General features: G+C 50.0%; 1 protein-coding gene across 1 annotated transcript; it reads right to left on the bottom strand.

The window, feature by feature from the left end:
* Positions 1 to 8732: 8732 nt before the first annotated feature.
* SP8 (Sp8 transcription factor) lies at positions 8733 to 11317 on the bottom strand. Its single transcript, XM_035129706.2, has 2 exons — positions 11297 to 11317; positions 8733 to 10169 (listed from the first exon to the last, which is right to left on the bottom strand). The coding sequence occupies exons 1-2, from the start codon at positions 11315 to 11317 to the stop codon at positions 8733 to 8735; spliced, it is 1458 nt and encodes a 485-aa protein (XP_034985597.1).
* Positions 11318 to 13550: the final 2233 nt, after the last annotated feature.

Below are 13550 nucleotides of genomic sequence, written 5' to 3'. Positions count from 1 at the left end.
CAAAATAAATTTGTTGATCTCTTAACAGGCTGCTACTGCCGTCGCCCACAGTTGCTTCACTTCCTTCGCGAGGTGGCGCTGTTTCCCCGCGCAAAGGAAAGAGAGGCTGTGCGTTGGATTTGGGGCGATCTGTTGCTCTGTCTGGCCCATAGCTGCCAAGTTATCCCTTTTTTTAAGGGATTTTCCCTTATGCTGAATAGGCTTCCTCGCGAGAAAAGGGAAAACTTGGCAGCTATGGTCTGGCCGTGGACGCAATTTGGCAGTTCAGAAAGACGAGGAGAATGAAAGATGCTAGCACTGCTGCAGATCGGCCAGCACAACAGCCCCCTCGGTCTCGTTCCTTGCAATGCATCGGCCCGCACAGCGGAGCCGGAGGTGATTGCTTGTCTGTCTGTCTGCCTGCCTGCCTGCCTTTCTCCTTTGCGCAGTCACAGGCAAGAGGATTTTGCAAATTGCAGCTCCCACAACAACAAGGGACAGACACCCTTATAGATTCGGCCTGGAGTTCTCATAATGATGACCCATCGGAGGTCTCCCGCCCAGCAAAAGAAAGTATTTAGCTGCGTTTGCAAGAATTCTCTTGAGTGGATCGGTAGCCCACGTTGGTGCAGTTGTCTAGCCATGATGGCCTCTTAAGGATTCAGCCAAAAATAAACGCTTCCTTGGCCTCCCTCAAAGGGACAGCCGTCGAAAACAGATGCATGCCCTCAAAGGAGCCCCGAGTCAGTGGAGTTGACTCTGGGCATCGACATCCGAAGAGGGTGCTTCTATAAGCATCCCACTGTCTTGGGTGTAGCCAAGATTTATTGGGGGGGACAGGACAGGACACCCATCTGTCACCATCCTCTGTTTGGCTGTCTAGCAGATTCGGGGTGAAGTGTCTCAACAGCAGTTGTTTTAAATTACTTTCTCTTGACCCCAAATGCTCAAGGGGGGAAAATCTGTCAAAATCTTTCTACAATTTCTACTTTTAGTTAAGTATGCTTTATTTATTTACTTGATTTAGGGAGGCAACTGTCGTCCCCCCGTTCCCCCCTGGCTATGCCCATGCCCCCACGATCAGGGCCTCCCGAGCCATCAGCCGCGCCAGGGCAGCGGGGGTAGCAGCTAGGCGACCCCATGTCATTCCTTTGAGAGGAAGGAAGATAACAATTGAAGTCAAAGTTGACCGAACAGGAGGCATTACACCTTTAGGGGGCTGCCAGGAAGACCCCTGCGAGACCCTCCATCCGGATCAGCACTGTAAACCTCTTAGATGTTTGGATAATTGAGCGATGTGTAGATTTTAAAACAAAGCAACAAACAAGGTCGAGAAGGGCACTGTTTGGTTTCTAATTGGGAATGTATTTTGCTCCCCAAAATGTTTGTGCTCAGATGTCTCAAGCCTCGCTGAGTTTAATGCGGACTTAACTTCTGGTTGAGTCTGTTGAGGGTCTCGGACCCGTTTGCAACCAAAGCAGAGTCTAGTTTTAAAAGTAATTCGGGCACCAAGAGAAGCAGCACTATTTCTTTCCACCAACTCAGATGGCTTTAAAAGAGGCTTGGACAAATTCATGGAGGGCTATCGCAGGCTTCTGGCCGCGATACACAACCATTGGTGCTACTTGGGTTTCCCATGTCACCTCCAAACTGAAAACGTGGCCGCGACCTTCCCTGTTTCTACTGTATCACAAATTTAAACGAAGCTGGGGAGCAACTGAACAGCGTTAAACCAAAGGACGGATTTAAGGCTCTTTGAAAGAACAAGGCTGCAACCCTAACCCTGTTTACCAGGGAGTAAGCCGCGTCGGATCAATAGAACTTACTTCTGAGTAGACATGGTTAGGGCTGTTGGCTAACAGCGCAATCCTATGCACGTTTGCCTGGCGGTAAATTTCATTGGACCCTATGCATATACATATACTGTATAGGATTGCACCGGAAACGCTCGATTGTGGCATAAGCTTTTGTGGACTAGATCTGTCTAGTATATGACCCGCTTCCTTTTAAATGGAAGGAGGCAATCCTCATAGTGCAACTTGACTGCGGAGCAAATCCCATTTAACTCGGCCGGCGGCATGAGAGGATCTCCCCTGGAAATGCCCCCGGGGCTGGAACTTGCGCATCGGAGGACATAAACCCAGGATAGGAAGAGGAGAGCGCAAGGGCAAGCACAAGCAACCGGGAAGCAAATCCACAAGAATTCAAGCAAACTACGTAGGGGAGCAACCCATCCAGAAGTCAAGGGCAGCGCTCCTTTCTATTAGGATGAAGCAAAGACAGAGCCAAGATCGCCAGACAAATTCACACGGCGCAAGCCCGATGCGTGTCCTCAAGGCAGCTTCCAGTTTAGGATGGCAGCCTTAGTCCCGAAGCTTATCCTTCTCCCAATAACACCAAAAGGACCAACTAAACCTGCTGCCTGGTGTAAGATTATTACAACTGTATCCACTATTTCCCCCAAGGATCTCTTCTTATTCCCGCAACAACACCCCTGCGCTGTAGGTAGATGAGACTAAGAGAAAGAGAGAGAGACGCCCACGATGAATGACTAAGCAGAGATTTGTATCCTGGTCCTTCTCCGACCCTTCCCGCTATTACACAGCGCTACACCAGCTCTAAAACGCGGTTAAGAATTTCAAAGCCCCTAATCCGCAAGGAGTCCTGTGCCCCACCGGCCCGGGGCAGAGGGACCAGCGAGCCTTTTCCTTTGGAAAGGGGAAGGGAAGCGGCTGAGGATGGCTGCAGTGTTGTTTTGGAAACCCAGGGCGCCGGCTGCCTCTAGAAGAGGTTTTGTCCCCGGAGGTGGGTCTTTTACGCAACCTGGGAATCTCGAAAGCTCCCGGCGCGTCTCCTTTCCCTTTCCAAGAAAAGCAATTGGAACAAGCCAGTGGGCGATTGGTAGCGTCCCCACTACCCCGCTACCTAGTCCCTCAGCTATTCTACCCTCTAGCCAAGAGGCTGGAGGGTTTAAGTGACTCAACTTTGGGAGCGATTGGAGAGTATGAAATGAAAGAGGTGGTCGATCCTTTACTGCCTGGAATGGGGGAGAGATGGGGAGGAAGGGGGGAGATCCATATTTAGCCAGGCGTACCTCCCTCTTTTTGTATTCCGAGTTAAAGGGACCAGAAAAGCGGGCAAGTCTATTCACGCAGCAATAATGTTATTCGCCCTTCCACATTTCAAGAGTTGTGCTCGGCTTTAAAGTGATTCACACCCTCATTCTATCCTCATTTACTCGGAATGAAGGCCAGAGAGACCTGCTTCCAAGGCTGAAATCCTAACATGCTATCTTGCGCCGTAACACACGTCTGGTGTTCAGGATCAGGTTAGGTTAGAAGGCTTATGAAGAGTGCAGCTCAGCCCCACTGAAGTCTGTGGGGCCAAATAGTCTGCTTCCCTAACTGGGCCTGGCCTGGTGGGGTCTAGTACCGGTAGTTAGGAGGGTTGAAGTTACAAAGTCGCTTTGCAAAGGCGGTATCTCCACGCAAAACCGCACAGGCTGTAACTGACAGCCCGCTGGTGCCCACTGCGCGTTTTTCCCTCTGCAATGGTCCCCTCACCCGCTCACCCCGAGGAAACGCGGTTCTGTTCCTCAGTCTTCCACAAAAATATCCCAAACGGAGCCCTGACAGGAGAGATCCTCTCTCCCGCGCGCGCACCTACTTCAGCAGCAGCAACTTTGGAGAGCAGGGAACCTTTCAGTGGGTCAAAGAGCAAACGAGAAGTACCGTAATCATTTGAAGGCACTTGGGGGACGGGTTGATGGAGACCCGATTGACCTCGGGGTCGAGCTGGCCTCTGCGTTAGGAGAGGGGCGGGTTGGGGTGGCTGGGTGTGAGGCTGAGAAAGAGACACCACCACACCAACCTGGATGCTTCCTACTTTGGAGCAAACATAACCTTCCTAGTTTCGACTGAGGCACACACGCAAACACACACACACACGGAGAGGGAGAGAGAGAGAGAGAGAGAGAGAGAGAGAGAGAGAGAGAGAGAGAGAGAGCGCGTTTACTCCAGTGCCTCTTAAAAGGTAAAGGTACAGGGCCCCTGACAGTTAAGTCCAGCCTCTTACTGCTTGCTTACTCGGGAGCTAGAAATGACCGCAGAGATCCTGAACAGCCCCGACTGAAAACACTGGCGCATCTTAAGAAGCGAGGAGAAAAGGTGGCTGCCACCTGCTCCAACTGCAAACCTTACCGCGCTACCGTTTGTGGTTTTCGTAACTTTATCCTTTTAGAAGGAAAACTGTGACCCAATGGAGAGACAAGCATGACAACAGGCTCCTCTGTTAGATAGAAGGGAAAGGTTTTGGAGGATTTTTTGGGGGGGGGGACACAAATCAAAACCCTTGCTCTGCAGGCCACCAAACATTGCTTCCAAATTTTGATGTGGAAACCTGAATGAGAACAAGATTAAGAATAGCAATCCTCTTCCCCAAGGATTGGCAGAGGAGGGTGCGCGATAGTTTTGCAGCTCTCGGCCCCACAGCCCCATATAGTTTTGCCATTGCCTATTTCCTGCAGCCTCAATCCCAAACTTTCTGTTTTCGCCTATCCAGTTTGGAAGGGAGGCAACACCCAGCAAGATCCATTGCCAGAAAAATAACGCGCTCAGGATTTCCGGGTGGCAGTAGCGGAGGCAAACAAAACAGACTCACGTATGGGCGTAGCCGCGGGGAGCTGCCCCCCAGAATAAATAAAAAAATACTTAGGTAACTAAGGTTATCCCCCCCCAAAAAAAAATGCTGGCTACGTCCATGGACTCACGCAACAAGCACCATGGTTCCTCCAAATGTAACCTCGTGGGGCTTCTCACCTCGTTTTTCTATTGCTCTCTTTATTGCCATAGCTGCCAAGTTTTCCCTTTTCTCGCGAGGAAGCCTATTCAGCATAAGGGAAAATCCCTTAAAAAAAGGGATAACTTGGCAGCTATGCTTTATTGCTCAGGAAACTAGCCCTACGCCAAATCCTAAACACATTCATTTAGAACTAAATCGGCACACACTTGTTGGAAGTGGCACTGGAATTAATGGTCTGACTTTTGAATAAATGTCCTTAGGATCGGGTTGTTCGTTCCAAGGGGATACTTGTCTCTTTTTCTTAGAGTGGTGAAGATCGGGGTGCTAGGACCGCTCTCATGACAGCCTTAGACAATAAATAGCCAAGTGAGCTAGATCAACAGTTAGTGAGTGCTCCTTCTGGACTTAAAGCTTCATGCTGATCAAGCACAAGGGCTCTTTGGGAAAAGGAAGCCTCCCATTGTCAGAGCAGTTAATTGTTCACTTGCAGCCCCGGGAAGAATTTCCTTCCCAACGCTCCGATCCTAAGCTTCTTTACACGGGAAGTGGGTTCTGCTGGACTCGGATCCAGATGCCAGTCAGCAAAGCCCATGGTCAGAGTACTGTAACAGTATTTAACGATATAGTATCACTTCCTTTGCACAAATTGCAGAACTTTGCATTTTAAAAAAAGACAGACAGAAAGACACTCGTCACTCTACCGTTGCTTTCGTTTTCCACTAAAAGGAAACACAAGACGTGTCTGTATGTGTATACACATAGTATACACACAGAGCTAGCCACTTGAATGCCTTCACAATATTTTCCAAATCGTGCCCCCCCCTCAATCAAATCTGGTGATGAGCAATAGAGGTTAATACAATCTGAATGTATTTCACAAACGAGTACATTCTTAAAGTATAATTTGAATACCAAAGTGCTCATTCATCAGCAATTATTATTCACAGCAATTGTTATATTTTCCCCTCCTTAACACAACATCCGCAAGATTTCCGACACCCCTGACTAAACAGTCCTACTTAGAAGTAAACTCAGTTGCTGTCAATAGGACTTTCCCTGGTGTCTACTTTCAATGAGGTCTCCATGGAAATGTTAACCAACGAGGTTAGAGAGTATATATGCTTTCAAGGGGGATATCAGCCAGAAGAGGGAATTCCAAGATGAATTTGAAGATGCCACCTTTTTATCTTTAGAAAGAAATTAACTAACCTAACAACAATTATTTTATCTGGTGTTTATTAATTCCATTTAAAATCTTACAGATAAAAATCAATTACATTTCATGCATTTAAAATGCAAATTTAAAGTGTTCCAGCGAAAGGCTTTTTTTCCATTTCAATGTGAAATATCCAAACTTATTTCAACATTACAATGAGACTATTTGTTTGCAGGGTTTGCAAACTTCAAAGTAGCATCAGGAGTGTTTTAGTAACATTCACCATTATTATTTTCAGGAAATACACATAGGCCATCATTAGTCAGTTTCACTTGGACAGTTTATTTAATACATGGGTCTGGGTGCGCCCACTGTTTTGAAATATAGGAGAACTCTCACTTAAACTATACCTGAACTGCCAGCAAATGCAAATAAGTACATGCTCCATTAAATTAAATGTCATTCAACATTTATCAAATATTGTTTGCTTAATTACAGTCTTACGCCTATCTAAATTAATATTCAAGCAAAAACTATATCCTGAAGTGCAATTTGCTGCACACTTCAAGGGACAAGTTAAAAATGCAGTTAATTAGGACTGCAACAATAATGTTTTAATATTTTCTTGTGACCAAAAAGAGGAGGGGGGAAGAAGGGGGGAAGCTCAAGTGTACTTTAATATATTTTCAAATATTTACTGGAAGTAATATACAAGAAAAATACTATACAAAATCGTCTCCTGGACAACTGCATCTCACACCGATACATTGGTGGAGTTATATTTGTTAGCTATTTTACAACGAATCCGTTGTACAAACCATTAGGTTTAGAATTATTTTACAAATATTTGTCCCTATGACCCCCCCCTCTTTTTTTGGCATTCAAACTACAGGCTCGCTGAAAAGCAAGGGTACTTTTTAAATTATTTAAATCAGAAAAATAATGCTACAAATAATAATTTTATTCCTAGGTGCATCTAGAGTACTGCATGAATATAGATGCTGAAACTTTGAAATCAGAGGGCTGTCACGCTGGTACAATTTTTTAAACATGGGAGAAACTTTTAAGAAAATAAAGTTACTGAAAATTAGGTTATATCTCTCTATCTTTTAAGAGAAAAATCATCAGAAAAGATCTGAAGTCAAACACATTTTGAATTATGGGCACAATCCAGCCACAATTAAACAATTTAAAGTCATTTGATTTCAATGGGATAGAATTAATCAAGAGTTTAGCCACTGAGACCAACTGGACATAAAATTTGTCTGGATTATACTCAAGGTTTCCAAGAACAAATGTAAATGTTTGTGTTCAAAAGTGTTGGATTTGCCAGAGTAATTACACTTTCTCCAAGAAGCATTTTTTTTAAAAGAAAAAAAGACTAAACATGATTTAGGCTGTGATCAATTAAGGCAGAGAACTTAGATTTATAGCCCAATCCATAATTCACTTAAATTAGTGGGGTTTACACTGATACAGTCCAATTGAACGAAATGAGTGCAGCCCAACCCTATGCATGTTTTCTTCAGAAGTAAGATCCACTCTGCTCAATGGATATTACTCCCATAAGCATGCATAGGATTGTAGCTTAAGGCAACTTAATTCAGTTTTACTTACTTCTGTGCAAACATATATGGGATTGAGTTGTAAAGTTGAAACCCTAAGGACACCAAGAAGTCACTTATTTCAGAGCTATTGTTTTAAGATTGGATGCCAGCGAAATCTGCTGAAATTCAGGATTTTTCCTTTGGCTGTAAATCTCACGGGCTTCAAAGGGGATATCACTCAAAACACTCCTTTACTTGGAAGAAAGTTTAATTGACTCCCATTGAATGTAACGCCCCACCCCCAAACCTCAGGTAAAGGATCACAGACTAGCCTTGAACTAGCCTCCGAAGCAGTTAACTTGGAATTGCTGTAAAATAAGTACTGTACCCACTTCATTCCAATTCGGAATACTCTGGCGTAAGTGATTTGCGAATGGGGCTGGTTAGTGATCACACCTACATGCACACTCACAGATCCACAAACACAAATGCTTCAGGCTTCACCCTTTTACTCCAGAGTAATCCCACCAGCTTCAACGGGCAGCATTCTAGCGAGCTGACGACCGCAGTTCAATGCAAAGTTGAAGAGAAGTTTAGGAGTGGTCCGAAATAATAAGGTTTTTTTTAAATTAAAAAAGCTTCCCATAGTGTGTGTGTGTGTGTGTGTGTGTGTTAATTCAAAGTGCTTTCAGCGGGAGATCTTGGCTGCTTTTTGTTTTGTTTCCTGATAAGAGACTCTAATTCTCAATCAATAAGTTTTTGGCTCTGTAGTTTGTCCAGATCGGGATCCCACGCCCTCCCTCCGTACCGCAGGTTGGAGACTCCCCCCGCACAAAAACAGAAACCTCTTCCCCGTGGAGCGTGGAAGTCAATGGGGAGGGGGGGCTGCCTCTGGAGCAGCTGCTTGGGGGACCCTCAAAGATCCCGCGAGAAAGTTCCTCCTCCTCTTCTCGCCCGCGCGCGGCTCAGGCGGCGTAGCTGCGCGGGCGGCCGGGAGCCGGGGCTTGCGGGGCAAGGCAGCCCAGTGAGGGGTCCGTGCGGGGGATCAATGCGCGGCGCTACTTACATGTCCAGAGAGATTTCCCCCGTGTTTTGTTTTGTTTTTACCCCCTCACCAGAGTCGCTGAGACAGGCGCGAGGTTTCCCCTCAGGCGGCTGGGCGGGAAAACAAAAAGGCGGGAGGAGAAAGAAGGAAAACCACACACACGAAAAGGAGTCCCCTCCGGGCCTTGCCTCGGGGGCTGCCGCTTTCATTCCAGGCCGTTCCGGTGGCCGGGCTCGGAGGCCTGCAGCAGCTCCGGGGAGTGGCACGGCGGGCTGCCGGGGGCGCTGTGCTCGCTGTCGGTGTCGCTGCCTTTCTTTCCGCCTCCCGAGCCGCCGCCTCCGCCGCCGCCTCCTCCCACGCCGCCTCCGCTGTGGGTCTTGACGTGCTTGCTGAGGTGGTCGCTGCGCATGAAGCGCTTGTTGCAGACCGGGCAGGCGAAGCGCTTCTCGCCCGTGTGCGTGCGCAGGTGGCGCTGCAGCTCGTCCGAGCGCGTGAAGCGCTTGCCGCAGAAGAGCCAGTTGCACACGAACGGCCTCTCGCCCGTGTGCCAGCGCAGGTGAGCCTTGAGGTGCGACGTCTTGCCGTACACCTTGCCGCAGCCGGGGATGTGGCAGCTGTGCAAGCCTTTCCTCCTCAGGCTGGCGCCGGCGGGACCTAGGCGCTCGGCCTCCTGGCAGTTGGGGCAGTCGCAAGTGGCGCGACCCGAGTAGCGGCGCGCCGAAGAGCGCGGGGAGCCGCCTAGCGGCGCGGAGGGGCCCGCGCCCAGCATGGAGCCTCCCGCTCCCGCCGTCAGAGGCGACGGCGACGGCTCCGGGTACGAGCCCGGCAGCACGGGCTTAAATCCGTCCATTAGGTGCTGCCCGGCGGGGCTCAGGAGGTGCGTCGAGGCCGCGCCGCTGCTGAAGGCCGAGTGGCCCGCCAGGCCCGAGTAATCCGAGTTGTAGGCGCCCAGAGGAGAGTGCAGGGAGCCGGCGGGGAGGCCCGCGGCGGCCGGGTGGACCCCGTTGGGGTTCTGCACGTCGAGCCAGCCGGCGCCCACGTCCCACCAGCTGGAGGCCCCCGCGTCGCCGGGGTGCGAAGGCTTGAACCACGACTCGTACGGGTGCGCCATGCCCACGCGGGGGTAAATGCCCTGCAGGCCGTCCACCGACGTGTGCACCTTGGAGATGAAGACCGGCTGGTGCGCGTCCTGCGCCCCTCCGCCGCCGCCGCTGCCGCCCCCTCCGCCGCCGCCGCCCCCCGACGGCCCGGGCGCCTGGAAGACGGAGTAGTCGTTGGCGAAGGGCGACCCGGCTGCCGCGGCGCCGCTGGACGTGAGCGAGAAGGCGCTGGATCCCGGCGATCCGCCGCAGCTGAACGAGTCCGAGACGAGCGCGGCCGCCGCCGCCGCTGCTGCGGCCGCAGCTGCGGCGTGAGCTGAAGAGCCGTTGCGGGCCGAGGCGGACACGCCGACGCCAGCTAGGCTGGAGCCCACGACGTTGCAGCTGCCCGACGACGACGACGAGCGTTTCCACGGGTGGAAGCCTTTGGCGAAGGGAGACGCGCTGTCCGACAGCGCCGACGGCGACGGGCTGGGGCTGCCGATCTTGTTGCAGGTGGCGGCGAGCATGGCCAGCGGAGTGGAGCCCAGGCGCGGTTCTTCCTGCAGCGAGAAGGGAGAGAGGCCCGCAGGGAAGCGCGTGTCAGAATCGCCCGGGAAAGAGACCTCACGGCCAGGACAGTCTCCCGGGCTGCTCGGCTTGCCCGCCGATGGGGAGACGGGGGCGGTCAGGAGCCAGCTGCGCTCGAGGGGCTGCTGCCGGACGCCTCGCGGCTCCCCAGAGGACATTTAAGCTCCCGTCTCCCCGCTCAAAAAACCCCGAAGAGGCTTGCTTTGAAAGAAAGCCGACGGCTTCTGGGCATGAAGCTGAAAACGCATCCCAGAGGCTAGCCGAGGAGCAGGAACAGGGGCTAAAGCCCCGTCCAGAGACATCGCGGGCTCTTACTGGCGACGGGGAGATGCTTGGCCAACCCCGGAGCCCCAATCCAGAGTCGCTCGGTTTCCAAAGAGTCTACTCCAGGATCGCTGCATTTAGCCAAAATGATCCAGATTCAGTTCTTTTCCCCCACCCTACTGTCCGCAAACTTTTTAAAGGGGGTTCTTTTTCCCACGACAGTTTCCTCCCCCCAAACTCCAAAAAAAACCAACAACCCAAAAACCACCCGCCGCCACCTTTCCTGTTCACCCCACCTAGGAATTAGATTGAGAGGAAAAGGTTTCACATACCTGCAGGAAATGACGGGCTCAGTGAAATGTTAAAGGAGGGGGGGAAACAACAACAACAGGCTGTCGCAATTTTTTTAAAAGGAGAAAAAAAAACCTCTCAGGGAAAGAGGAGACCGAGCGAGGCAGCTGCTTTTTCCCTTGGAGCAGATAATAAAGGGAGGGAGAGGGAGAGAGGCCAGTTCTCCGGGGATACAGGAATAGCTCAGCCCAAGCGCTGGACGTGGTTCCTACTAATGCCCTTAAAACCTTTGCCTGCACGCTGACAAAACAAAAAACAAAAAAAAGTGACTGCCCTCTTTCTTCCTCCCCCTCCCCTTTTTCCGCTTTCTTTTCTCTCGAACTCACTTGGACTTAGAGAGAGAAAGGGGGAAAAATAAAAGCCTCAATAGGAGAGACTGATAGCCCCGGGTCAAGAGAGGGGCTACTTTAACCCTTCTCCAATCGCCAATAAAAAGGACCCAATTAAAATAGCAAAGGGGGGGGGAGAAAATCCTCAGACTCACCCCTAGAAGTGAAGTTGCCATCCCACAAAGTGCCCTCCTCTCAGAGGATCTTTTTTATATTGATAAATCAGAGGCAGTGGTTTTTTTTAAGAGGTGTGCAATACAATGATCAGTTCCGCCCATTCCACCACAATTGTAGCTCCCTCGCCGGCTTTGAAGTGCCGCTGAGCCCGTGCCAGCCAATCGGCGCCGGCGACAGCCGCTCCGAGACGTGGCCGCGTGAGGTCATCATCGGCCCCGCCAAGCGCCTTCCGCCGCCGCTGCAACAAGGCAAGGAGCTCCTTTCCGGGAAGAAAGGCGCGCAGGCAGCCGCAGAGAGAGAGAAGCCTGCCGGCGGAAAGGATGCAAGCAAGCACCAGGGAGGGCGGCGAATGCACAGGCGCGCCTCTCCAAAGCGCGCCTCTCCTCGCCCTATTCCCGCTTCAGGTTTTCCTTCCAAAGTGCAACTCTCCACGCACCAGGCTCCCTCTTCTTTAAGCGTCGCTCAGTTCATTGCTTGGGGGAGAGCATATTAAACCCCCTCCCCAGGGGTTTCTCTCCCCCCCCCCCACTTTAGGAAGATATACATAAATCTGACAGCACGCGCGCTCTAGGAGTTGTGGCTTTAATTTAAAGTGGATTGCTTTAGACTTCCACCAGCAGCCAGCTCCCTTGCCATTCTCCGGATAAGTAATTTGGGTGGTTCGGGAAAACCCGCTTTGGATGGAGGGAGGAACATTCCTTTCCATCCACCCACCGCCGCCCAGCACCTTCTGGTTATGTAAAGGAATAGTGTTGTGTAAAACTGCAAAGAGCTGCAAATGTGGTAGAGAAGCCTGCGATAGGATTGCCCTTCATTCTCCTCTCCAAAGGGCGGATTAGCTAGATTTCAACCCCATACTCTTGCGCCTTCTTTTTTATATATTTTTCTTTATTTGCTTTGGGCGCGAGTGTTCTCCTCTTCTCTCTTTTGTTGCAAATTTGGGGTGGGGCGGGGAAACCCTCTGGTCTGCTGCTGGAGCGGTTGGCGAAGCGCCTCAGGTGTTGCGCGCAATCGTGTTTAGCGCAGGGTTGTTGTTTTGCCTTCGGTACACCCATTATTAATTTAGGCAGAAGGGAAAGCACCAGCCTAGTTAAAACGTGCATTGGCGTTTCGCCCTGTCCCAATATTGATTTCAAGGTAGGAGAGGTTAATGCCAATATTAGTAAAGAGAACCGGGTTGTTTTGACTTGAGGATGTGTTTGCCTTGGGCGTCCCCGCGTCCTTAGATCTACTTTGTAGCCGAGATCCCTAACATTGGTGTAAGACTAATGTGGCAAATTCTCTTTTTTCCTCCCAAAAGGCTGGGTGGGGGTGATGGACACCCCTTTCTAACGCCCTATGCTTATTGACTGTACATCATATCTATTGATTAAGGGGTAACGCGCATTATCATACTTCGAAGTAAGGAGTGAAGTAAATTAATGAACTGCTTTCTTTCTCTCTGAAGGCTGATGGTTACCATAAATGTCGTGTTTCTCTCCGCGAGCTGCTCTGAATGATTTTAGCCTGTTGAGAAGGCGTGACAGGCCAGCCCAGGAGGAGGAAGGGGTGGGGGAAGGAGGGAACTCCGTTTAACAAATAAAAAAGAATTAACTTCATTGCTTTGGTCTCCTCCTGTAATGATATTCATTTTAAAGACCTAATGCACACTTGTTTAAATTTCGGATTTAAACTGAATCAATCCTATCCTTGACCCCCCCCCTCACCACAAAGGGGGGGGGCAAGTGCATGTGAAAGAAAACGCGTTTTACGGGAGAGCCCCTCACGTATGAATGAATGGCGATTAGCTTTATCTGTTGCCTTTATCCACTGTGCGCCAGAAGTGTAACTATTAAGACATATTGGCAGATTCCACCCCCTCCTGAACAAGCAGGCAATACCTTTCCCTCGAACAGCAGAGGGTTAGAAGCGCTTGGCGTAAAACGACGGTTTTGCGTTGCCTCTCCACAGCTTTGGAAACGACAACAAAATTAATTACAGAACAGAAACTCGTTAGGGGAAGACGACCAGTGAAAAACTCCTTTTCTTCCTTCTCTGATTTTCTTTATGTCTTGGGGATATTTATTCTGACGGAAATGGTTATTTATTTCCAGATGGCTTTAAACATGTTGCTTAGGTAGATGTCTTTTCTTATTTTACTTTTTTATTTACTTTCTGATTTACGGTTGAAAAACTATGAGGCGGCATATGCGCAGGTTGGCAAGGTTTTGCAAAGGGTGTTGGTGGAACTAT

The sequence above is a fragment of the Zootoca vivipara genome, chromosome 12 (genome assembly GCF_963506605.1).
Source record: "Zootoca vivipara chromosome 12, rZooViv1.1, whole genome shotgun sequence".
NCBI classification, from domain to species: domain Eukaryota; kingdom Metazoa; phylum Chordata; class Lepidosauria; order Squamata; family Lacertidae; genus Zootoca; species Zootoca vivipara.
This window is presented reverse-complemented; position numbering and strand designations above follow the sequence as displayed.